We start from the raw sequence: 27492 nt of genomic DNA, 5'->3' as shown, positions 1-27492 counted from the left end.
TTATAAAAGCAAAGACTTTTCTCCTGTTTACCTATAAAATCAACAGAAACAATAAGCTCTAGACTTGCAGGGAAATCCATACATATTGTTCATATTGTTTCTTTGTAGAATATTTTGTTAGTAGTTCTACAGATTTAAAACAAAAAAATATTTGTATTTAGGAAGACAAGCTTTTCAAGTTACTTAGCTTTCTAATTCCCATTGTGAATTACTGTGGCAATTACAACAGCTGATCTGAAAAACAAAATAATGATTAAGATTTTTAGACACAACTTTAATGTATATGCATGTCTGAACTCTCCCAGTTGGCCAGAGATGACATTATAACATAATAATAACTGAAAATATATGTCATATATTGTGAACATATGTGTAGTTACATGTGCTAAGCAACCATGTATGTATCTACTGTATACATACTACTATCACACACATACATATGTGTATATTATTTTAAAAGAAACAATAAGAGCCTATAAAAACTAACTTGCAAATTTGAGGACTAGGACAATTATAATTATGAAAGTTAATATATGCTCTGACTAATTGGTAATCAATGAGTGCCTCCACTTATTGAAAAGTATTGATTGTGTAATTCTTGTCACCACAAAAAACTAAAAATGGCAACAGCCCCACGTCTCTGAGAAAGATCTCCCTAATTGTGGCATCAAAGGATAGTTAAATATGGGACCTTACTGAGAGGATTTTTAAAGAAAGAAAATTTTCCTTAAGGAAGTTTAGAACAAATAGAGATTCTCCCTGATTATTGTCACTTGATACAAAGATCTTGAATATAGCATGTTGCAGGAATATGCATTAACTCAGTTCTGCAGGTGAATCATGGCTATCCAAAAAAAAAAAATTTTTCATATAGGCTTTATCATAAAAACAAGTAAACAACTAAAAGGGACACATTTCTCTAACACCATTTGATGCAGCTTGTAGGCAATTCTAGAGCATACTGAATAAAAGCATGAAGCAATGATTTTTTTCTCATAAATCAACATTGATATATTTTAATAACCAGATGACAGATAGAACAATTTTTATTGACTGTGGCGAAACATGCATGAAGACAATTGCTATCAGCTTGTTGTTTGTGAGCAAAGATAGAACTTTTACTATTTAATCAGGTCAGACACTCATATTGTTCTTTGACTCTGACTCTAAACCTTCAAATCACAATGGAGAAATATTTAGATTTGAAAAACATTAATAAATGACCATTAAAGCTGAGCCTAAGACCTATTGAAAAATCTCCTTTAGATGCTGCAAGAGAGCATGTGAATAGAGATTTTGTAACTGTCTAATGTACATGTCTAATGAACTCAAAGGGTAGGAAAATATAGCCTTTTAATCTCCCTATTTGACTGAACTCAGTGATGGCAGAAATAATAATAATAACAACAGTAATAATAGTAACAGCTAAATATCACCAACCACCTGCTTAACCTATAGAAAATCTTATGCTAAGAGCTTTGTGGACATAATGTCAGCTTTATTACCTTCATTTTGTGTAAAAGATACTGACGAGAGACAAATCATTTAGCTCTTCGTACTGAGACTCGTTCTGTCTGACACCAGAGCCTGCCTTTTATCCCTTTGTGATAATACAATGATAATGTAATTCTGTTCTGTTTGGGTTAATTTTATTCCCTTATGAAGGATTCATTCTTGACCTAGAGAGCTTCCTTAACACAAAGAACTCCTAGGTACGACAGCTATTTCCAAGTGGTGCTGTGGCTTCTCCCCTTCCCACTGGGGAGATGCTTGCTGCTCTCATTCCAAGTGCGCAGGGAAGTTAGGTCTCTGCCCTTGAACTTCCGCTGCATAACAGCCTCAGGCAGGCATGGGCCCAGAGCCACCGCACTGGAAAGATTATGGTAAGGAGCAGGTTCTTGCTTCAGAATACCCCTTTGACTGCACTGTGATACAGCTTGGTTAACAGTCCACCCTGAAATCACTAAGGGCCTTCTCTCTGCAGGACATAAAACATTAAATCTAGAATTAGGTCAACGTTAGTCAAAAGCTTCTGAATTACTGCTGGGATCTTTCTACATTCCTGCCCAAATTCTTCCTTACAAGGAAGAGATATAAAAGCCCACAGGGCTATTTTAAACCCTATAGGGTAGAGACTAAACTCGAATCCAATGTGGACTTGATGCAGGTTAAGGCATGTATGTTCCCTTTTACTGAAAACACTATATATGTGTTATCTATATAGACATGCATATATATTTTATCTCATATGCTATATTCTGATCATTGTTTCCCCTTTCTCTATTCCTCCCAATTTCTACTTCCCCTCCCACGTGGATCAACCCTATCTCTGTTTCTTGTTAGAAACAAGCAGGTTTCTAAGGAATAGTAATAAATAAACAATAAAATAAATACATATACAAAGAACTTGTAGGATAAAAAAAAGAACATTTGCTAGGTTAGAATTACCCCAAGATATTGTATATTTTGGAGGCTATTGTGAAAAGTTTTGCGTCCCTGCCTGATTTCTTTCTCAGTCCATTCGTCATTTGTATATAGGAAGATTACTGATTTTTCTGAGTTAATTTTGTATTCTTTGATGTTGCTGAAAGTCTTAATCAGCTGCAGAAGAATCCTGATGGAATTTTTAAGGTCACTTATAGATACTATCATACTGTCTTCAAATAAAGATCCTTTGACTTCCTCCTTTCCAATTTGTATTCCCATGATCTCCTTTCATTGTCTTATTGGTCGGGCTGAGTGGCCATGATCCCTTTGGCAAACCTCTGTCTTCAAAAATCATTTACATTATGATTTACAACAGTAGCAAACTTACAGCTATGAAGTAGCAACAAAAAATTTTATGGTTGAGGGGTCAGCACAACATGAAGAATTGTATTAAAGGTTGCAGTTTCAGGAAGGTTGAAAACCACTGCTCTAGCTAAGACTTCAAGTACTATATTGAATATGTATGGAGAAGGGGAACAACCTTAACTTGCTCTTGATTTTAGTGGAATTACTTTGAGTTTCTTTATACATAAGTTGATGTTTGTTAAGGTCTAGCTGTAAACTGACTTTATAGTTTTCATTTATTGTGTCCCTAATATTTCGAGGACATTTATCATGAAGGAATGTTAGATTTTGTCAGGCCTTTTCTGTAGCTAATAAAATGATCTTGTGGGTTTTGTCTTTCTGTCTGTTTATGTGGTGAATTACATTTATCAATATACATATGTTGAGCCATCCCTTAGTCTCTAATCTTGATCATGCTAGATCTTTTTGATGTGTTCTTGGATTCAGTTGAAACTATGCTATTGAGAATTTTTAAATCTATATTCATAAGAAAAATTCTTCTGTATTTCTTTGTTGGGTCTTCATGTGGGTTAGGTATCAGGTTAACTATCTTATAAAATGAATTAAGCAATGTTCTTTCTTTTTCTATTTTGTGGAATAATATAAGGAACCTCGGTACCAACTCTGAGAAGTTTGGGGAGTATTGTTATTAACAGCTTCTTCCTTCTCCTCCTCCTCTTCTCCTTTTTTTCTTCTTCATCTTCTCCTTCTTCTTTCTTATTCTTCTTCTTTTGCACACACACACACACACACACACACACAGACACACATACATGAGTTATATACATTCTCCCAAAACTGTCATAATGGGTTCCCTCTCCCTATTACTAACACGTAAAATACTTCTTTCAAACATACAGAACATTTCAAGTAAGGAAGGAAGCCAAAATTTATTAACAACCTTTAAAAAAAAAGTGCCACAACTTTTAAAATCCTCATTGATCATGTTCATTACATAAAAAGTCAAAAGTGGAAAGTTAAAGAACACAAATAACCAGCCTCAGATCTGTGTATATAATTGAAAGAGAAAGCACAGCTTTCATGGTGGAAAGAGCCTGTCATTCATCACTGGCATGCTGGTCATGAGGCCACTCCGTATTTACATGATCATCTTTGTACCACTTCCCCAGGAAAAAAAGTTAATAGCTACTAATCATTTGCACTCACCCTCGATCCCTGACATGCACTTATGCTGTCTTCTTGGGATAGAGTGAGCCTCAGTGGGTACAAAAAACCAAGCTAATCAGCCTGTGTCTGTCCCAGCTAGGAACAGAAATTGTCCCTGTAATTGTATGCAAATCCTTTTGCCAGAATCACCACAGGAAAATTAAGCGCTGATGCTCCCCTTCACAGAAGAGACAAAGTAACATTGTAAAATATCACTTTCAAATCAACACAAATGAATGGTTTTGGCTTTATGTGTAGAAGCTAAATGAAAATTAATATTATTTACAGTGCACAGTTTGGCATGTGCACACAACTGATATTTAATGTGTTATGTAACACAACTGTGTTTTGTTGCTGATGATTGCTTTCATGATTCACTAATGAGATCTGTTGGACTCCATTTCAATATAAGAGAAATTAAAATAATTGCTCCTTTAAGAATAAGAATTTTGTGTGAATCCTTGCTTACCTACTCCACCAATAAGCCAATTTTTCAGGGTGAACTCATTTCAACTCAGTGTTTGTTTTTATGAAAAGTGCTTGTTTTTAATCATGTAAAACTGGGCTTCTATGAAATAGATTTTGCAGTTGCTCTAATTCTGACTTTTTGGCAGTCTGTTTTGGCTTTTATTAATGACACAATGTGGTTGCTGTAAATATTGATGATGGGAACTGGAAGAGCAGTATGCAGGGATTACTTAAAGCTGAGACATGCAGATTTGAAGCTCCTGCAGTTCATAATTTCCTTCTGACTAAGCCGGGGCATTTCGCCAGTTGTTCGTCATATTCTTTTATGATCTAATATACAAATTACAAGTTAAATAGAGTTAGGTTATTTTGATAACATTTAATTCTTATTTTAATTTAAAGGCCTCTCTAGGTTGAAAGGTAGGATATTGTTATTGAACTGTTTTTGACCAACAGAAATTACATTTTCAAATACATATGGAAAATCTCCTGGGTGCATAGATACACACAGTGTGCAAATTATAGAAACTGAAGCAGCTAATAGAAATCCTTTATCCTCATGTTTCTCAGAATCAATCTCGATGAACTGAGGTATCGATGCACATGTGTTTTAGCTTTACTCACCCCTTAAGATTGTCTCCCTCCTTCTCTTCCTACTTGCTTACTGGTTCCACTTAACCTAGCTAACATTATACAAGCACATTTTTTGATTTTTATTTTTTACAATTTATTAATTTTATATCCTGATTGCAGCCCCCTCCCTTGTCTCCTCCTGATCCCACCCTCTCTCCCTTTTTCCCCATCCCCCTCCCCCAGCCCACTGAAAAGGAGAGTCCTCTCCCCTACCATCTTATCAAGTCTCATCAAGACTGCCTGGATCCTCTTCCTCTGTGTTCTGGGAAGGCCACATCTCCAAGAGGGAGTGATCAAAGAACAGGCAGCAGAGTTCAGCCCCTGCTCCCCTTACTTAGAAGCCCACATGGAGACTGAGCTGCCTGTTGCTTACATCTGAGCAGGAGCGCTAGGTCCTCTGCATCCGTGGACCTTGGTTAGGGCATCAGTCTCTGCAGGACTTTCTCGGCCCAGATTTTTTTTTTTTTTTTAGCTTTGTTGATCTCCTCGTGGAGTTCCTGTCCCTTCTGGATGGATTCTTCTATCCCCACCTTCTTCCCTAAGATTCCCTGCCCTCTGCCCAAAGTATGGCTGTGGGTCTCTGCATCTGCTTCGATCCACGGTTGGGTGGAGCCTCTCAAAAGACCTCTATGGTGGGCTTCTGTCTTGTTCCTTCTCTTTTACTGTTTCTAGTATCCATCCTGTTTGCCATTCTGAATAAGATTTAAGCATTCTCCCTAGGGTTCTCCTTGTTGTTTAACATCTTTACTTCTACAGACCTAAAGAAGATATACAAGCACATTTATAAATTCATTTCTCCCTTGTTTCTCATCTTTTCAGCTTTCGCTGTTACCAATAGATTAGTATTTCTATCTTCAGTACTTAGTTATTTTTGGGTATTTATTGAGTGCCTTATAGATGCCAGATGATCTTCTCGACAGTAAACAAAGATTCTGACTTCATAAACTTACATGGTTGTGGAATAAATAAACAATAAGCAGGTAAAACAGGAAGCTATCGAGTAAGTTTAATGGTGGTAAATATTACACAGAAAGTTAAGCAGAGAAGTAAATGTAGGCAATCTCAGAGTAAGAAAGGGGAAAGTTCAAACAATGTTACCTGAAGCTGTGTTCCAAAGCAGAAGCATTCGGATAAAGACCTAAATGAAATGAAAGAATAAAGTCTTCTCTTTGCAGACATAATTCCAAGGGAAAGTCTGAGGCAGCAATTGAGCAATGCGGTCAGTTCTGTGGTTATGAAGAAGTCAGAGATGCAAGTCAACAAAAACAAGCAATGGAGAAGCTTTGATAAATGAGTTATATGAAATGGCTTGCTTGACAAGTTTCATTCTCAAAGCTGGGCTATATGTACAGGGAAGTGGCAAAGGCTGAGTTCGGAAATGCATAAAGCTGCTATGTCAGTAGACCTGACCTGAAACTTGGACTTTGGTGAAGATGATAGAGGAAGAAATTTTCAGAGTAGTCACCTAACCGAAAGATGGCACTGATAAATTATACTAAATTATGGGGCGTGTCTGTGAACAAAAAATAAAAGGAATTGATGAAGTCTTACAACACAACATAAGAGAGTATGGTAAACCCCTGGATGTGAAGATATAGGATCATTTCCCAGTGTTGCTAGTTAGTGATGATTCCATAGAAGCCACATCAGTGTTATTAACCCTGCCAGAAAGACAAAACATGATTTACAGGACTAGTTCTGTAGTTATTATACAACAGGGTTCTATAATGTTATGTAACAAAGTTCTAGTTATTGTGAAGCATGTCACTAAATTATAGCATAGACAAATTCTCCCTGCAAACTGTGCTATCACCTACAAACTCTGAATGATCTGTTGGGGTCTCCTTACATCCTCCTCCATCATATAAAGGCTAAATTACAGCCCAGGATAGGCTCCCTTCTATGAAGCTATACCAAAGGCATAAGCACTTTGTTTTTCAAATTATTGTCGTGTTGAATAGGCTTAACATTCAAATTTATGCTGTAAGTACATTCAACAATCCATATGTGTAAAAAGTCTTCAAACATGTATTTTTTTACTTCCTTCACTAGCTATATTTTGTTTACATTTGATTTGTTTGTGCTGGTGTGATATAAAAAATAGAAAGAATAGAATCATAATTGTGAATTTTATATAGTGTGATACAAAATAGATAAAACACTTACTTTACTATCTAAATAATAACCAAAAAGAACATAGCTTTAATTTGTAAAAAGGTGTTTATTAATGTGGCATAATGCCAGGCTTTCAAAAATTGTTAGAGATAAAATTGAAAAGAAAACCAGAATGCTGAAAGAAAATATTCAAAATCTACAGAAATTATCCCTAGAATAACTGATACCAAGAAAGAAAGAAAGAAAGAAAGAAAGAAAGAAAGAAAGAAAGAAAGAAAGAAAGAAAGATGGATTCCTCTAAGCTGTATCTGATTTTGTCAGGTGATTTGATGATGGCAAGGACTGATTTTCACAAAAATCAGTGAAGACCTGACTTACAAAGAGAATAAGTAGAATAACCACATCAGACCGTGTTCGTGAGCAAAGCCTTTCTCTTTCCTTAATATGCCATCCTTCTCCTTAAACTAGAATCTGTTCTTCTTTCCTGGCATGGCTCCAAATCTGGATTCCACAGTCTGTTATCTGTGCTACAAAAGCAAGCTCTCCTAAGTGGCTTTCTGTCTGTGTCTCATCCAGACATCATATTTCCAAGCTTGAAATGCAATGTTCCTAATAAACATTACATTTCTAAAATCTTTGAGGAGTAAAGACCAAATTCCTTAAAACAATGGAATTGTTTTTCAGATTTCACCTTGCCATTTATCTTCCTTTCTTAAAAGCTCATATCCACAGGCCACACACACACACACACATATTATATATATATATATATATATATATATATATATATATATATATATATGTATGTATGTATGTATGTATGTATGTATAATATTTTCTTCCAGCGATACAAGAAGGACACATTTGAAGCTACTGGGTGTGATCTGGTATGCCTCATTTTATTTCTGAGTCTCTTGACATCTTCATCCCTCTCTATGAACTGCCCACTAATTTATTCATGAATTTCATCACTGCGATCTACTTGGTTAGATTCTGAGCACAAGAATAGCTCCAAACTCCATCAGCCTACAATCTGGTGGGGGAGAAAGATTTTTCATCTGATCATAATTCAAATATATAATTAGAAACTGTGATAAAAGCTTCTTTGTAAGACATGTGACATATACAGAGGGCTATGAGAGCCTATTTCTACAGAAAATCGTCTGGCCATCGAGTGTGGGGTGGGCCAATGAGTTGGGATTTTTTTTAATATTATCTTAGGGCCACTTACAGAAGAAGACAATTTTATTTAATTGTTCTTCTTAGTATCTAATATGGTCTTGTTTCTCTTTCTTTTTATCTTATTTTAATTTAAAATTGATTTTTTTTCATACCATGGTTTTCTCTCCCTCATCCCTTCTCAGAACCTCTCCACCTCCTCACCTGTCCAGCTTTCATTCTCTCTCTCTTTAGAAACAAACTAGGGCAAAGAAGGGAAGAAACAGTCTTTAAAAAGAGCGATGCTGTTCTGTGATGACATTTACATGGGACTCTATTATTGGTACTCTCTAGTGCATCTATGAAGGTCATTTCATGCTGCTGGAGAGTGAACAGCATAAGAGAGTGACTAAAAATAGTTGGAGAGACAGCTAGGTGACAAGTATGATCATATACTTGCAAGTATAAAATAATAGTGAAATGTTGAAGAACTTATGCACATAACTGCTAAAGAATTCCTTCCATAGTTGATATACAACGTAGGTGTGCTTGTTTCTTTTGAGACCAAAAACTTCAAAGAAGAAGGAAGGTTTGGTTGAGATTTCAGCTAGAGTGGACCTAGACCGTGGAGAGGAAGGCATGCTGAAGATGCGAGAAGCAACCATCTGGTCTCCCATCCAGAGTGAAAGCTGGTGTTCAGCAACCTATTTTGACTCAGCCTAGGACCCTTGCCCATAGAAAGACACCACACACATCCAAGGTGGATCTTCCCATCTCAATTAACCCAACATAGGAATTCATCCACAGACATACTCAGAGACTCATGTCCGTAGTGATTTCAAGTCCTGTCAAGTTGACAACCAATGACAATTAGACATCAAATTGATAATGAATATATGAATTAATCAACCTAAGTATTCAAGTTCAGAATTAAAATTCTTCAGTGGCCAGTTTCAGAGACCTAGAGGAATAGAAGAGAATAGTGGTCAAACTCCTGAAGGAGCTTTGGTTTCCTTCATTCTTTTGAAAACTTCTGAAAATACTTGAATGTGTGGTCAATATTAGGTTCAACGGAAACTAATGGAAGATTCTGCTTCTGTCATATTAATGGCTAAAGCAAGATAATAGGTTTATTCATCTCACTGTACAATTTAGATAAGAGGATCCTAAGCATGTATCCATGCCACTAAGTCAACAACCTGAGTTCCCTATAAAGTGTAATGCTGGAAACGGAACAGGAAAGTAATGTACTAATATTTTAATTAAAATTCAAATTTAAAATAAAAAACGGTGTATCAGAAACTGTGGGCATTTCCTGAAAAAGACTGTTGAGGCTCACAATCAAAGTAGTTGGGCAGAGGGTGAGTGGCCTGACCTTGGGGAACCTGCCTGGAGACCAACAACCAATGGTAGACTCAGAGATGATGTGGAGGAACCTTATTGGTCCCCCAAAGCTATATAATGTGCTCTGTCTTCCAGAATAAATGAGTCTGTACCTTCTCACCTTCAGATTGCATTCACCTGGCTCCTAGTGTCTCTCACCCCCTCGTCCTGACCCCTGGTCCTTACCCACAGGCTAGACCTGCAGGAGGAGGACCAATAAGAAACTTTTACGCTATATGAAATATGAATTAGAATTGAATTGTGAGAGAGTTGTGCTTTTGAATTCATGTAACAATAATCAGTGAGAAACGAGGCAAGAGAGAAAAAAGGGATATATTGGTAGAGTTTGGAGGGAGACAGTGGAAGAGGTATTATATAACTGTAATCTCAAAAGTAAAAGAAATACATTTCAAAAGATTACAAGAAACCGAATGTAAAGGCAAAACTTTTCTTAAACACTTAATAAAATAAAAAATAAAAAACAGAAGAGTGGCATTTCATCGCTTAAAGCTGGGACCTTGTGGCCAAGGGTGGAATGCATACTCAGCTACAAGATGAAAGGACAATAATCTGGGAAAGTACACCAAAGCTTCTGCATATTCTATTCGCTCAAACTTAATCATGGTCTTATCTCCAGGTGAACAACATGATATAAAAAATACTTATTCTGACTGTTGTTATGCCAGGTTAAAATTCTACTGTTTGGATAAAGGTGTAATTGCTACCAGAAAACAACTTACAGTCCTTACTACAGCGTTTTACAGATCTGATGTCTCGGGTTCCTTTGTCAGTTGCCATCTGAACTGAGAATGAACACTGAAATGTAGGGAAGATAGAAAAATATGAGGGTCAGAAACTGTGTGGTATTTTAGGGAACTCATACCAGATATAAAAGTGTCATTCAGTTCACCTTTGAAAGTACATTTTGCATTTGTACTCTTGAGTATTGCTATAAAAGTTAGTCCTTTTCCATTATCCAAGATTTACATGAACCTCTTCCACCTACATAGGGAAGAAAAGTGTCCTTTATTCTGATGTGTGCTTCTTGAACTGTAGAACAAATGAACGCTGCAGTCATGGCCATCAATAAGTTTACCCATGCTGAGATGTTGGGGTCAGGAATCTGACCTTTAAACATGTTATTTCAGCTCCAAGCTGCTTTGGCAAGTCTCCAAACTAAATGGTTGCTAAACACACATTGTGCTTAAGTGAAAGATTTCAGAATGATCTTCATATCTTTGACTCAGCTCAATCTACAGCAGGAAGCAGATTTTCTTTTTATTTATTTATTACAATTTATTCCCTTTGTATCCAGCTGTAGCCCCCTCCCTCATCTCCTCCTAGTCCCACCCACCTTTCTTCTTCTCCCTCTATGCCCCTCCCTAGTCCACTGATAGGGGAGGCCCTCCTCCCCTTCTATCTGACCCTAGCTTATCAGGACTCATGAAGGCTGACTGAATCATCTTCCTCTGCATGCCCCAGGGGGAGGTGATCAAAGGGCCAGCCACTGAGTTCATGTCAAAAACAGCCCCTGACCCCTTACTAGGTAACCCAATTGGAAACTGAGCAGCCTATGGGCTTCCTCTGAACAGGGGTTCTAGGTCCTCTCCATGCATGGTCCATTGTTGGAGTATCAGTCTCTGCAGACGCCCTGGTCCCAGTTTTTTGGCTCTGTTGTTCCCCTTGTAGAGTTCCTGTCCCCTCCAGGTCTTTCTATCTCTCTCTTCTTCCATAAGGATTCTGGCACTCTACCCAAAATTTGGCTATGAGCTCAGTATCTCCTTCGATACCCTGATGGGTAGAGTCTTTCAGAGGTCCTCTGTGGAAGGCTCCTGTCCTGTTCCTTGTCTTCTCTCCTACTTTCAATATCTATCCTGTTTGCCCTTCTGAGTGAGGTTTCAGCATCTTCCCTAGGGTCCTCCTTATTATTTATCTTTTTTAGGGCTATAGATTTTAGTATGTTTATCCTATATTATATTAGCTAATATCCACTTATAAGTGAGTGGTACATTTACACAATGAAATACTACTCAGCAATTAAAAACAAGAAAATCATGAAATTTGCAGGCAAATAGTGGGAACTAGAAAAAGATCATCCTGAGTGAGGTAACCCAGAAGCAGAAAGACATATATAGTATGTATTCATGAAGCAAACTTTCAACACACACATGATTTTCCTCAAACCCACTAGTCAGGGCCAGAACAGAGTAGCAGTTCTCCGTGCTTGAGTTATGAAACAATGAGGATGGCTTTGTATAGGGACAGGTGGTTACCATTTCACTTCATCACTTCTTTCCAGGTTTAACGACACCTTATTAAAAAGAATCAGATATCTTGTCTCTCTGTCTGTGTCTGTCTCTGTGTCTCTCCATCTATCACTGTCTGCCTCTCTCTGTCTTTTTCTGTCTGTTTCTCTGTCTCTCTCTCTCTCTCTCTCTCTCTCTCTCTCTCTCTCTCTCACACACACACACACACACACACACACACACACACAAAATGTTTCTATAACCTAGACATTTCTCTACACCACATCCAACATGTGATATTTACTTCATGCCCTGACTTTGTTACTCTGATCATATTCCTTGATAAATTCTGTATTTTCACCTCTTCCCCTTTTCTCTTCAATGTTCTAGTCCTCTGAAACATGACTTATAATCATGCATTGTGCTGCCTGATCATAACTATGCCACTGAAAACACAGTTGGCACTTTGTGTTCTTCATCCAAATGAAACATGCTATGGTATCTGGATAGCTCCTCTCCTTTTGAAGTGATCTCCTCCCTGGCAAGAATTTCTGTTTATCCTCCTGCTGCTTTGTGTACAGACAGGTACATGAAATAAATCTTACAAAGCAAAAATTAAAAAAGCCCATTTCGTGTGGTGAAGTAGGAAAGCCACTGAAAACTCGTTGCCAAATAGTTCACTTTCTGTGGATGATATAAGAGGTTTTGGTGTGCAAGGATGCAAAAATGTAGGACTGGCAGCCAGACTGCCATTCTATTTAACATAATCATGGTACAATAAGATAACGTGATCTAGATGCTTTATGTTCTTCTCAGCGTTCTAGAATAACTATGAAAAGGCTGATTATTTACTGCCATCCAATAATGTAAATGTATTTGGATATATTCTTCCTATATTATTGCAGAATATTTTGATTTCCTTAAATTTATTTACAAAACGCTATGTTTTTACATAATGGTCCCTTACCTAATTCTAAGTTTTATAGACATCACACTCACTGTAAAGAAAGCATTTGTGCCTTTATTGATCTTGAAACACTTTATTAAATTTTGAAGATAGAAAGTTTTTAACAAAGTATATATAATTAAAATATTAGACAGCTTTTTGAGACCAAGTGGCACACAAAGTATCATTTACTGCAATGAATTCTTGTTATCTATGTGACATTAATCCAAAGAAGTAGCATCCACCTTAAACTAACAATATTTTGTATTTTAATGATTTGAAGGTATAACTCACAGTCAGATGTAGAAACTGTACAGCTTGATTTGTGATTTCAAGTTTATATAACAAGTAAGATACATCTTCATAGACTCAAATGCAGTATTTTCTCCTAGAAGCAATACGTTCTGAGCTATTGTGGCACATAAGAAAGGCACATGTACCTAAGGGCCAATAAATAATGAACAAGCATAATAAAGCAAAATAGCTTTCAAAAGGACCTGAAGCTTCAGTGAGGCTCTGAGACCATAAGTATGTGTCATTTCTGCTGCACTGAAAAGATGCCACTGATTTCTGGCTATGATTAACGGGCCCTCTCAAGGACCATTTCTTTTTGACTTTTAGCCAGAATTGTGTTCTACGGCTTTGTCCTATTTCACTTGTGACATCATTTCTAAATCTGAACAGTTCGACAATGAAACACTGAACTTGAAGTTTGATTTGGGTTTTGTAAATTTTCAATATTGTCTAAGTAGAGAAATACATAAATTTCATCAAAATGTATGTTTCTCTGTGTCATCGTGAAAACAGCAACATGAGCACTTTGTCCTGATATGAGGCCTGACAGCTACATAGTGCTAAAAAATAAATAAATAAATAACAACAGCATGCAGAGAACCGAGCCAAGCAGCAAACTCATGTGAGGGACCAGGCAGATGATTCCAATGTGTGTGGTCCATGCTTATCATTTTGCAGACTCAATCAAAAAAAAAAAAAAAAAAAAAGCCTTAGAATTATTTTGGCATGGTCACAAATAAAAATGAAAACAGAAAAATAAAAATAAGGTGTCTGTTTCCATTTCTTAAGCCTTCATTTCAAGTTAAATAACATATCTGTAGACATCAATTGATAAATAAAAGGAAACTTGCTTCAGTTACCAACAGAAAGCAAGCCCCAGGGGCAGAAGTTAATTATGAATTCTTTCATGAATAAAGCTCTCGGGAACTGAAAAGATATCTCAGTGGGTAAGATGTTTGAAACGGTGAGAACCCAAGCTTAAATCCTCAGCACCACATAAAAGCCAAGCATGGCAGTGAACACCTGTGACCCCAGAGCTGAGGGTGATGTATCCACCCAGAAAGCTTCCTACACAAGCAGTCTGGCAGAAATGGCAAAGTTCAGGTTCACGAGAGAGCTTGGCTCAAGACATAGGATGAATGGTGATAAAGAAAGACATTAGAAAATGACTTTCAGTCTCGTGAAGATGAAAAAATGAGTAGACACACACACACACACACACGTATCGCCCACTTCTGACTCCTAACAACTAAGTGACTTTAGCTCTGGGGTCTGACGCCCTTTTTTAGCCTCTGAAGGCACCCACGTGCATGGGCTCACATGTTCACCCAGACAGACACGTATCCCTAAAAATGAGTAACAAATCTTTAAGAAAGCAAGCAAGAGAGGAAGAAAGGAAAGAAGGTCAAAAGTTTTCATGCTATTATATGTCACACTCACTGAACAGGAAATAAAGTCCTGGGTTTTCAGGCTGGTAGGCAATGTCAGGCTAAAGCATGAAAAGATAATTACAGGTATGAACTACAAAAGGAAAGACTAAACGGAGCAATACATATCCAGAATAAGCATATTGTAATTAACATGCCCTCCTTCTTCTTTGGGGATTTTTCATTTAAATAGAAATGAGTTCTGACAGCCAGGGTATTCATTTGGCAGGAATTCAGGCAATTTATATTTCAGATATGATCTCACCATCAGTTCCATCTGTTGACATTGCCTGCGCATCGTAATGTTTGGGGCTCTGGAACAGGGAAAACATAACCTCAAAATGAAGCTCCCTCTATCTGAGGCTCACCCGCCACCGAGACACCACATAAGTGTCCTCTTGTCTTGTAAGCATGGTATGTTCACTTTAAATCTTCCCTTTGAATCCTGACCGCGAGCCTAACTCTATTACCTATGGACGGAAAAACCAGGGACAGCAAACACAGCATGAGCTCACGCCACTGTTAAACATTCTTTTTTCTTTTGGCTTTTCGAGACGGGGTTTCTTTCTGCACCCTTGACGGTCCTACACTCACTCTGTAGACCAGGCTGGCCTCAAACTCACAGAGATCCGCCTGCCTCTGCTGGGATTAAAGGATGAAAGAGCGCTTCACTGCCACGTCCAGCTTCTTAAGGAGACTAGACAGAATGCTGTACTTAACACCAAGCTATAAAACTAAAACAAACAAACAAACCACTAACAAGCTCTGCTCCCAACCAGTCTTTGTGAGGGCTGGAGAAGCAGGCGTGGAGACGGTGTGGAGGCTCGGTCTCCTTTCTTTTTTTTTTTTTTTTTTATTTTATTTTTCTTTTTAGTTACATTTTGTTAACTCTGTGTCCCAGCTGTATCCAGCTCCCTCATTCCCTCCCCAACCCCACACTCCCTCCCTGGTCTCCTCCCTGCCCCTTTCCAAGTCCCCTGATAGGGGAGGACCTCCTCCCCTTTCATCTGACCCTGTTTTATCAGGTATCTTCAGGGTCTCCTTTCACTTGCAGGCAACTCGGGGGAAGAACAGGGCGGACACCGCACCATTTCCCTGAGCGGCCTCATGCGGCTGAGGCTAGCCGTGAGCCCTAGGTCTCCCGCTCTCAACTGTTGCTATTACAGGCCTGGGTCACTGGCGTTTCCTGTTGCTGTTTTAAAAGTTTAGTCACATTTATTTGAATTTCCACCTCCTCTAAGAGCCCCCAGGCCCTCGCCTGTGGATAATTCACCTCATCCTCAGCCTATGCTCTTCTTCTGTCGGGACAAGAAGAGCAAAATAAACAACGCCCTCCCTGTAGAGATCTGTCTGAATCACCAAATGAGATGCTGACAGCAATGCCGCCTCAATAAATACCACAGTACTGTTTTCTCGTCCGTCTTTCATCCATAGTTAAAACCATAAATGTTGTTCGTCCCCTGTTCGTAGGGAAACGGAAAACACTGTTCAAAGCAAATTCTGTCTAGACTGTAAAGTAGAGAAAGGCTTCCTGAAATTGATATTGACCGCAGGCATCCGTGCAGTGGGATTTTTATCTCATCAAAAATATATCTAGCCCAATGGAATATTCTCCAACAGAGAGATTTTTGAGACTTTTATGGAAGGTATACTCTGGCAACTTCATCCAGTCAGTAGCTTAAAGAAAAGAAATGTTGCCTGAATAAAGAAAAAAAAAGAAAAAAAGGTTCTTAAATAGTGGCTCATATTTTCAAGATTCAAAGTGATCTTTGTGTGTTTAAAATATGAGAAATAATGATGTGGACCCAGTCTCTACATAAGTCAGAAGAAATGTCTCTACATAAGTTAAAGGCATAACTTTGTTAACTTTTTTTTCCTCCCTAATAGGATATTCAATACTTCAAGCTATTATGGAAAAAGCAGGACAGAATGGATGGCATGTCAGTGCGATATGTGTGGAAAATTTTAACGATGTCAGCTACAGGCAACTGCTAGAAGAACTTGACAGAAGACAAGAGAAGAAATTTGTAATAGATTGTGAGATAGAGAGGCTTCAAAACATTTTAGAACAAGTAAGTTCTGCACTTCGTCTTATTACCCAGGTGTGTGTTGGATAAAAATGCTGACTCCGTATTTGTCTCCCAGTTTAGAGTTTGAGAATTAGGATTTTTCTATGATTTGTCTCTAGCACAAATGTCTTTTTTTTTTCTGTCAAAGGTCACTTAGTTCTTAGGTGCAGTTGAAGTTAAGAGTACAGCTTTTCTACCCTGTAAAGATATAAACAGTGGAAGAGCACTTGCTTAGACACTGGGAGTTCGTGGCCTTCATTAATATGAATTTTGAAGATTGGTGCCATATTAGGAAATTTAAATGGGCCTTTTATGTCTTCAAGAATTATTTGCATGAAAATTATCAACATAAATTAGCAAATCAATAACATAAAAGGTGATGAGGTAGACTATTCTGTGCTATGTTGTGGTTTTACCAGATGTTTTAAATAAATGCTACCTGTTTCCCATAAACATGATTTTTCAACTATCACTCAAAAGGGAGACTCTTTGAATAAAGATTCCAATTGTGTTGATTAGAGTAGAAGAGGATAGGAAGATAAAACTGAGCTATGTCATTGTGCTACGTGGTAAGAAAACAATATGCAATTACAGATGGCATTTCCCAGACCTGAGCAGTGATGAAGCCCTGCCACCAAAATCACAGTGCCTGGGTGCCATCTGGTGGCTCAGAGGAGGTTTGCTCATGTTTAGCCACAATATATTTGGGATAGCACAATTCAGAGTTAATTAATTCATTATGTAGAGTTTAACTGTATGATTGGACTTGGAATAGAAAGCCTATCAGTTTGGAGTACATTTGCACCACTCATTTTAGTATTCAACAATAAAACTTAGAGAAAAATATATCCGAGATTCCACCTTAACACCCCCAAGCTCTGGACTGAGTATCACTGTGTATATTAGAATTTGTAAAAGTTTTTCATAAACTCAGATGGCTCTTTGGTCACCTTCCCCTGTGGGGAGGCAGCCTTGCAGGCCACAGAGGGAGATGATGCAGCCAGCCCTGATGAGACCTGATAGGGTGGGGTCAGGTGGAAGGGGAGGAGGACCTCCTTTATCAGTGGATGAAGGAAAGGGCATAGGGAGAGGAGAGGGAGGGTGAGTGGGACTGGGAGGAGATGGAGGGTACTATAGCTGGCATACGAAATGAATAAATTATAATTAATAAATAAATAAGAAAAAAGTTTTCATAAAATACATTTTGCATTTTTAAGATATGAAGCAACATTGTACCATAAGATCAATTGGCAAATATCTACCTCTTGTTATCCCTTTATAAATGAAAATAATAATGCTTCACTAAAGAAAGGATTTATGCTGTTTTGGTAAACTATTAATACGAAGTCTACAGATTACTGAGATTCACTCCACAATAGCAATCCAGGTAAAGGAAACTCATAAATAAGCATTTGCGGAATTACAAGGAAAATTTCCCCTGACTTTCATAAGAAGTATGTGAAAAAAAATTAGTTTTAATCTATTATCAGTTCTTGTTCTAAATGAAATAACAGGAAAATGATGTATTTATGTAACACCGACTATCCCACTTATGGCACTAGAAATATAACAAAACAGTAAATTGAGTTTATTGTCGTTTGCTCGAGCCAGCTCCAACAAATAAAATGCAGTATTCTGCTTTTCTAAATTCAGCGAACAAATTGGTTCACACATCTAAAACAACAACAGAAAAACAAAACAAACAAGAAAAGAAAAGTTGAGCTAACAGAAGTCTGGAGAGACGCTCAGAGCACGACACTAGCTGTTCTTACATAGGGCCCGGGTGCCAGGCAATAACGCAGGATTTGATAAACTGTTTTCACATCAAAACGGGTGTTTATCCCAAGGATCTTCGTGTGCTATTTTCATACATGTCTGGTATTTTCAAACCCTGAACACAATGCTTATATCAGTGAAACGCAGAACTGTCCATTGTCAGTGTTTAACCTAGTGGTCAAAAACAAACAAAAAAACAAAAACCATGAAATTTGATCTTAACTATATTTTAAACATTGAAAACCTTCTCGCCTGAGGCTGGGGGACAGTTCAGCTGTTGGGAGCACTGGCTGCTCTTGCAGAGTTCGCTTCCCAGCACCCACGCGATGCCTCACTACTCTCCATTGCTCTGGCTCCAGGAATATGACACTCTCTTCTGGCCTCAGTGGGGAACCGGGTACAGACACAGTACACAGACATACACATAGGCCAAAGCCTCACAAACAAAAATTTAAAATAACGCATCTTTTAAAGTTTTTAAATCTTTTGTAAAAGTCTTATCAAAATAGTACTGAGGTCTCAGTACTTCTCAGACATTCCCCTCCAATACTGAAAATCCAGAAGCCCTGCAATTTTGCATTCCTACAGTTCAGGACACCCAGCTGTGACACTTGGGGTCGGACAAACCAGATTATAAAATTTTAAAGCACAGATGTGTTTGCAGTCTTTTAGAGACTGATAAGAAATGTTCAATGGTATTTTTTTTGTTGTTGTGTTTGTCATTTTAGGTGAGTTTTGTCTATTTGTTTTATTGTTTTGCTTGTCTTATTGTGGTTTCAAAAATGCGTAGCTTAATTATGTCCTTAATGCTTATTTTTTTTCTCCTCCTCACCTTTACATATGGTAAACTGAGCTGAAACGATGGCATAAAAAGTTTCGTCTAAATAAAAATTAATAAGCCATATTTCAGGTCACATGTTGGGTGATGAAGCTATGTAGAAATGTACGCATGGGGTGTAACTTCCAACAGAGCACAAAGTAAAGCCCTGACAGACGGCCTTTCCTGGGTACTCCTTCATTCCACAAACATTTGTCGAATAATACTTTCTCTTTCTTTTTCATGTGTGTGTATGCTCGCGTGTGTGAGTGTACGAGACCCGAAATGGCAAATCACATAGAGACATCTTACATCCTTATTGGTAACTTTCATGAGCATTATCTAAGGACGTTTTGATATTTAGCGTATTTGTGTGAGTGCCTACATCTTTGTGTGCGTACACAATGCGAGTACGCATGTGCACGTGTGGAACGGTGCACATAAAGTCAGAAGCAGCTTTTGAGTGGATTTTGTGTTTCCATCTTGTGACTCAGGTTGTCACACTTGGCAGCAAGTGCCTCCTCCAGCTGCTGAGCCACTTAGCTGACCTACCTGTGGTTTTGTTTGGGGAGGCTGGTATTTGGGGTGTGTGTGTGTGTGTGTGTGTGTGTGCGCGCGTGCGTGTCCACCCAAGCACACTGACTCCTTAATGCACACATGGAAGCCAAAGGTCAGATGTAAGTGTCTTCCTTGGTCACACTCCACCTGGCTGGCCGACAGGCGGTAGAAATTGCCCTTTCTCTGTGGCCCCATACCCTGAGCACTGGCGTGGCAGAGGCACACCACTGCAGCTAGATCCTACGCTGTGCTGAGGGTCTAATCGGCCCTTCCTCAGGCTCGTTCAGAAAGCACATCACCAATGGAACTGTCTCCTCAGACTTCTGGTCAACTCAGTTCCACACCAAAACCATTTGCTAAAATACACACACACACACACAAATGTATTTTTGAAAGAATTTTGTGGAAACATGCTTTACAGGGGTTAACAAAGATCTTATAGTACCTCCCAAATTTTTCACTATGAAAGTCAGTTTTATGAATAAATGATGATATCAAAGGCATCAGAGAATTGAAACTGTATTAACTCTTGTTCATAAAAGGTGTGCCTTTAAGAATCCGAGTATTTTTTTCAGCAGACTTTAAGTATTGACCTTAGACTGTGAAATATATACTTAACAAAAAGAAAAACAGACATCCCAGACAGACTCGGTCACATCCCTCTATTGTAATTGGCTTCCCTTCTCCAGTATTGTTATTTTCACAGAGTGAGACCAAAAAAAGAAAAGAGTGTCCCACTACACAGCATGCCAGTCATAGAATCTGCACATGGGTGACCTGCTCGTTCTGTTTGCCAACTAATTTGGAAAGAGAAAAAGACAAAAATCCATTATTGATGTCTATGTCACCAAAGAACAACCATCCTACCCTGAGGCAAGATCAGCCAGACAGAGGAAAGTGCCTTCAACATGAAGTTGAATATTTGTATGGAAGAGATGAAATGTGGAGCCAGTCCAATTAATTTATTCTAATCACCAGATGGCCATTCATACCTAGAACCTAGCAGCACCTAAGTGAGGTCTCAACTCCTAGACAGAATCATGGACAAACAGTCAATTTATAATATCATTAATTAAAGTATAAAAGCTGAATATCTAGGGGCTGTATATACAAAAATTTATGGCTTTTAAATCTTAAGAATTATACCATATAAAACTCTACCTTTTTCTTCTCGAATTGCTACCACTTAATAAAGGATTAAAGAAGAAATCCAGTATTGTGGAGCTTGACTGTATAGTTCATAATGCACCATTTTAGTGATTGCTGGTGAATATTTTTTCATGCCAGAGCCAAAAAAAAAAAAAAAAAGGAAAGAAAGAAATGAGAGAAAGAGAGAGATAAGTCAAAAAAGACTGAAAAGAAGCACAAGAACCACACCTATAAAAAAGAGACAGCTTTGATAAAGATGTTGCCTTGGTTTTTTGAGTCAGTTCCACCACTTAAAAGCATCACACATTGCGGTAATGTAAATGAGCTGATTCAGTAGACAGGACAGCTCTTCCCTGGGCATCGCCTGTGCTCATTTAAACTCTATAGACTAGACACATGAAGATATATAAAGCATGGTCATTATCCAAGCTTACTCTCAGGCCAAGGGCTCACAAATGCAGCAAATAAATATCAGAGAGGAAATTGCTTCAGAAAAGAAATATGAAAAAGGGCAAGAACTCAGAAGATGGGATGGCTAAGTATGGCCCGAATCAGGAATGCTTTGTAGAAGGAAAATAAAATCTTCTACATGTTAAAATGCATTGGGTAGTTTCCTGTACATGGGAAACAGGGGGAAAAATGGATTTTTCATACTCAAGGAAAGGAAAGTATAGTCCAAAACAGGTGAAAGACTACAGCTAGGAAATACTATATGCAATTTTCCACACTGCAAAACTGGCAGAGTAAGGTGCCTTTCTCAGAGAGCTCAGAAAATAAAAGGGAATTTTACAGGACAATATCAGATACTGAAAAAGACCACTGGCCAACGACAATAAAGCTGTAAAGACTGACAAAAAGAAGGGCAACGTTCTCTGTGTATCACTCACGTGCCTTTCCTTTGAAACTGTATGTCCGCCAAAGCAGAGAACTTCACTAATTCGCGCATCTGCAGTCACTACGTGGGACACCAAAAATAACTGTTGATTAGAAGCCTGAATGGGCCCCACATGAAGACCAGAAAAAAGACATCCTCAATACGTGTTTAAGGTAACAGCACCCAATAATCCCTGAGGCCCTAGGAGCAAGCTTGCAGTTACCTGGAAGGATTCTGTGTCCAGAATCTCACCTAGCAAACTGATGGGAAACCTATAAATTGTAGTTTGTTGTACTGGCTAAAAAGGCAAAGAGGATGGACATCAGAAGGAGGAGAAAACAGGAAACAAGTCAGGAGCCTGCCACAGAAGACCTCTGAAAGGCTCTGTCCTGCAGGGTATCAAGGCAGATGCTGAGACTTATGGCCAACCTTTGGGCAGAATGTAGGGAATCTTATGAAAGAAGTGGGAAACAGTAAGATCTGGAGAGGACAGGAGCTCCACAAGGAGAGCAACAAAACCAAAAAATCTGAGCACAGGGATCTTTCCTGAGACTGATATCCAACCAAGAACCAGGCATGGAGATAACCTAGAACCCCTGCACAGATGTAGCCCATGGCAGCTCAGTGTCCAAGTGGGTTCCATAATAATGGGAACAGGGACTGCTTCTGACATGAACAGATTGGCCTGCTCTTTGATCACCTCCCCCTGATTTGGGAGCAGCCTTAGCAGGCCACAGAGGAAGACAATGCAGCCACTCCTGATGTGATCTGATAGACTAAGATCAGAAGGAAGGAAAGGAGGACCTCCCCTATCAGTGGACTTGGGAAGGGGCATGCGTGGAGAAGGGGGAATAAGGGAAGGGTTGGAAGGGGAGGAAGAAGGGAGCTACAGGGGAGATACAAAGTGAATAAAGTGTAATTAATAAAACAAAATTTTAAAGTTCCAAAAAAAAAAGTAGAAGGATTTTCTTGTCCACATACTGAAGTAACAGTGAGTTATACGCAACAATGACTCAAGCTTCTAATGAAAAGACTACAACTAGAAAAATCTGCCAGCAGTTTCCAATACTGCAGAACTGGAAGAGCAAGGTGCTTTGCTTTGTTATAGAACATCTTTTGCATATCAGGATTTGGTCAGTTAGACATAAACACAATAAGAAGAAACTTGAAAGGCATGAAGTTATGCGGAGAAGGGAAATTTCCTTCTTTAAGCTTATCTTTTGACTGAATTGACTTGAACATGAAAATGTCATAATAGTGCAGTAAGTGTGTTGGTTTCATATAATATAAATAACAATGAAACTCAAACTTTTAATATATCAATCAGATTAGTGCAAGCAGCATTGGTGAGGTTAGAAAAGAGTCATTGTCCAGTAACAGCTGCAGCCGTGCCTTACGATAACAAGACTCAAGGAAGAAGAGGAGTGGAATTGCCAGAATGCAACTCATTCTACCTCAGAAATATTGTGAATGCCAGAATAGGTTAGGCTCAACTAATTTTGTTTTTCCTATAGAATACTTATTAGAATCCAAAGAACAATTCCATGAAAATGGCAAAGTAAAACCTGCTTGATAATTTAAAAGAATACAATATGTTAGATTTTTTTTTTTTTTTTTTTAGCTTTAAATAAGAACCAGGTGCCCCAGAATATTCGCTATGGCTTAAAGAAAGGCGGTATCAGCTATTACATAGGAAACAAGATAAATTGCTCATCGAATGCTAAAAACATAAAAACAAATTGTGTCTATTGCTTTTTTCCGTTGCTGTGACAGCATGTCTGGCAAAAGCAGCTTAAGGAAGGGTTTGCTTTGGTTCATAGTATGAAGTGATATAATCCATTGTGGCAGGGACATGAAGCAGGTGGCCATACTGTGTCTACATTCAGGAAACAGAAAGAGGTCAGCACTCTTGCTCATCTGACCTATCCTTTTTTTTTTGGGGGGGGGGATAGAATTAGCCCAAGATTATCCAATTTTTTTATTATTAATTACACTTTATTCATTTTGTATCCCCCCATAAGCCCCTCCCTTCTACCCTCCCGACCCCACCCTTCCTCCCCTTTCTGCATGCATGCCCCTCCCCAAGTCCACTGATAGGGGAGGTCCTCCTCTCCTTCTTTCTGATCTTAGACTATCAGTTCTCATCAGAAGTGGCTGCATTGTCATCTTCTGTGGCCTGGTAAGGCTGTTCCCCCCTCGGGGGAGGTGATCAAAGAGCAGGCCAATCAGATTATGTCAGAGGCAGTCCCTCTCCCCATTACTATGGAACCCACTTGGACACTGAACTGCCATGGGCTACATCTGTGCAGGGGTTCTAGGTTATCTCCATGAATAGTCCTTGGTTGGAGTATGAGTCTCTGGGAAGTTCCCTGTGTTCAAATTTTCTTGTTCTGTTGCTCTCCTTGTGGAGTTCCTGTCCTCTCCAGCTCTTGCTATTTCCCACTTCTTACCTAAAATTCCATTCACTCTGCCCGACAGTTGGCCATCAGATTCAGCATCTGCTTTGATAGTCTGCAGGGCAGAGGCTTTCAGAGGCCCTCTGTGGCAGGTTCCTAGGTTGTTTCCTGTTTTCTTCTTCTGGCTTTCAGAGGCCCTCTGTAGCAGGTAACTAGGTTGTTTCCTGTTTTCTTCTTCTTCTGATATCCATCCTCTTTGCCTTTCAGGATGGGGATTGAGCATTTTAGTTAGGGTCCTCTCTTTTGCTTAGTTTGTTTAGATGTACCGATTTTAGTGGGTTTATCCTATGTTGTATGTTTATATGAGTGAGTATATACCGTGTGAGTCTTTTTGCTTCTGGGACAACTCACTCAGGATGATCCTTTCCAGGTCCCACCATATACCTGCAAGCTGTACTATAGAGCAACAGTTATAAAAACTGCATGGTACTGGCATAGAAACAGAATGGTGGATCAATGGAACCGAACAGAAGACCCAGAAATAAACCCACACACTTATGGACACCTGATTTTTGACAAAGATGCCAAAACCATACAGTGGAAAAAAGATAGCATCTTCAACAAATGGTGCTGGTCCAACTGGATGTCTACATGTAGAAAAATGAAAATAGATCCATACTTATCACCCTGCACAAAACTGAAGTCCAAGTGGATCAAAGACCTCAACATAAAACCAGATACATCGGCTAGAAAAAAAAAGTGGGGAATACCCTAGAACTCATTGGTACAGGAGAAAACTTCTTGAACAGAACACCAACAGCACAGGCTCTAAGAGCAACAATCAATAAATGGGACCTCATGAAACCGAAAAGCTTCTGTAAAGCAAAGGACACTGTCCTCAAAACAAAGCGACTGCCTACAGATTGGGAAAGAATCTTCACCAACCTTTTATCTGACAGAGGACTCATATCCAGTATATATAAAGAACTAAAGAAGCTGAAAAGCAGCAAACCAAGTAATCCACTTAAAAAAATGGGGAAAAGAGCTAAACAGAGAATTCTCTGTAGAGGAATATCGAATGGCAGAGAAGCACTTACAGAAATGCTCAACCTCATTAGCCATTAGGGAAATGCAAATCAAAACAACTCTGAGATTTCACCTTACACCCATCAGAATGGCCAAGATGAAAAACTCAAGGGACAACACATGCTGGAGAGGTTGTGGAGAAAGGGGAAGCCTTCTCCACTGCTGGTGGGAATGTAAACTTGTACAACCACTCTTGAAATCAATCTGGCGCTTTCTCAGACAACTAGGAATAGCGCTTCCTAAAGATCCAGCCATACCACTCCTCAGCATATATCCAAAAGAGGCTCAAGTACACAAAAAAGACATTTGCTCAACCATGTTTGTAGCAGCTTTATTTGTAATAGCCAGAAGCTGGAAACAGCCCAGATGCCCCTCAGCTGAAGAATAGATGCAGAAATATATACAATGGAGTATTACTCAGCAATGAAAAATAAGGAAATCATGAAAGATTATCCAATTGTAAAATTGTATTTTACTTTTTAGTTAACTTTTTCTCACCCAAGTGTCACTAATTATTTCTTAATTTAATTTTATTTATATATTTATTTATTATAATTTATTCACTTTGTATCCCCACTGCAGCCTCCTCCCTTGTCTCCTCCCAGTCCCACTCACCCTCCCTCTTCTTCCCCTATACCCTATCCCTAGTCCTCTTCTATCTAATCTTAGCCTATCAGGTCTCATCAAGGCTGGCTGAATCATCTTTCTCTGTGGCTTGGTAAGGCTGCTCCCCCATCAGGGGGAGGTGATCAAAGAGCCAACCACTGAGTTCATGTCAGAGACAGCCCCTGTACCCCTTACTGAGGAACCCACTTGGAAACTGAGCAGCCAATGGGCTTCCTTTGAACAGGGTCTCTAGGTCCTCTCTGGTCATGGTCGCTAGTTGGAGTATCAGTCTCTGCAGGTCCCCCTAGGCTCATGTATTTTGTCTCTGTTGTTCTCCTTGTGGAGTTCCTGATATCTCCCTCTTCTTCTATAAGGATTCCAGCATTCTGCCCAAAGTTTGGCTATGAGTCTCAGTATCTCCTTCGATACTCTGGAGGGCAGAATCTTTCAAAGGTCCTCTGTGGAAGACCCCTGTCCTGTTCCTGTCTTCTCCTACTTCCAGTGTCTATCCTGTTTGCCCATCTGAATGAGGATTAAGCATCTGGCTATTGCGAATAAAGCTGCCGCAAACAAAAGGCAAATGGTATAGACCTCGGAAGAGGGAAAAAACAGTGAACAGGACAGGAACCTACCACAGAGGGCCTCTGAAAGACTCCACCCTCCAGGGTATCAAAGGAGATGCTGAGACTCATAGCCAAACTACTTCTACAGTCTAGCTTAAGTTATATCTGTACTTCCTTAATAGTCTTCCCTTTAAAAGCAGAACTCACACTAGAAAGTAAATTCATTTTATTGTATTTATGATATAACTATATATTAATGTTACATATAATATGCTAATATATTGCAAGTGAAACAAAAGGCTTTTTGTCTCTACCCTACAAGCTCCTTATTTTCTACTTATGCTTTAAAACATCACTCTTCCATCTGATAATGTATCTGACACAATTATCTAATTCCTAACAGTTTTCATGCTTTGTCTCTGAGTTAAATCAAGGTCAATCCAATCTATACAGGAACTCAAAGGAAAACAGAGCAACACATTGTATCCAATAAACAAGGTTGTTTAAAGGATGAAATCAAACTGTTACATGATGAGTGACAAGCTCCCAGGAAGAAAACTGAGCAAAGGGCATTCAAGACTGACTGTAAGAGTGGACACAGGAGGACATGCCTCCATGTTTGTGGCAAAGAAATGTGTCTGAGCATCCAATGCAACAGTCTTGATGAAAGGACCAATGTGAATCGAGAACAAATAGTAATAAGCAAACAAGTAACTTTTAAAAGTTAAATAGTAAAGATGAAATTTTATTAATTCTTTTATTAAATATACACTTTGCCAGGCATCGTGATATTTATTTAACTTGGCAAAGAGCTTCGACTCTTTCTGTTACGATTTTGAGAAGTATAACTGATCTAGCTAAGCTTCCAGTTTCTTTTACAATTGTGTGTGTGTGTGTGTGTGTGTGTGTGTGTGTGTGTGTGTGTGTGT

At 38.8% G+C, this 27492-nt stretch overlaps 1 protein-coding gene across 6 annotated transcripts in view; it reads left to right on the top strand.

The window, feature by feature from the left end:
• Positions 1 to 27492, top strand: part of Gria4 (glutamate ionotropic receptor AMPA type subunit 4) — a 386847-nt gene that overhangs the window by 239991 nt on the left and 119364 nt on the right. For all 6 annotated transcript variants that reach the window (XM_055615436.1, XM_055615437.1, XM_055615439.1 and 3 more), the window contains exon 5: positions 16557 to 16741. In XM_055615436.1, coding sequence (XP_055471411.1) covers positions 16557 to 16741 — 185 coding nt within the window. The remainder of the gene's footprint in view (positions 1 to 16556; positions 16742 to 27492) is intronic.

Source organism: Psammomys obesus, unplaced genomic scaffold (assembly GCF_907164565.1).
Source record: "Psammomys obesus unplaced genomic scaffold, mPsaObe1.curated_primary_1811, whole genome shotgun sequence".
Classification (NCBI taxonomy): Eukaryota; Metazoa; Chordata; class Mammalia; order Rodentia; family Muridae; genus Psammomys; species Psammomys obesus.
Note: the sequence above shows the minus strand (reverse complement) of the source record. Positions and strands in the feature narration are given on the sequence as shown.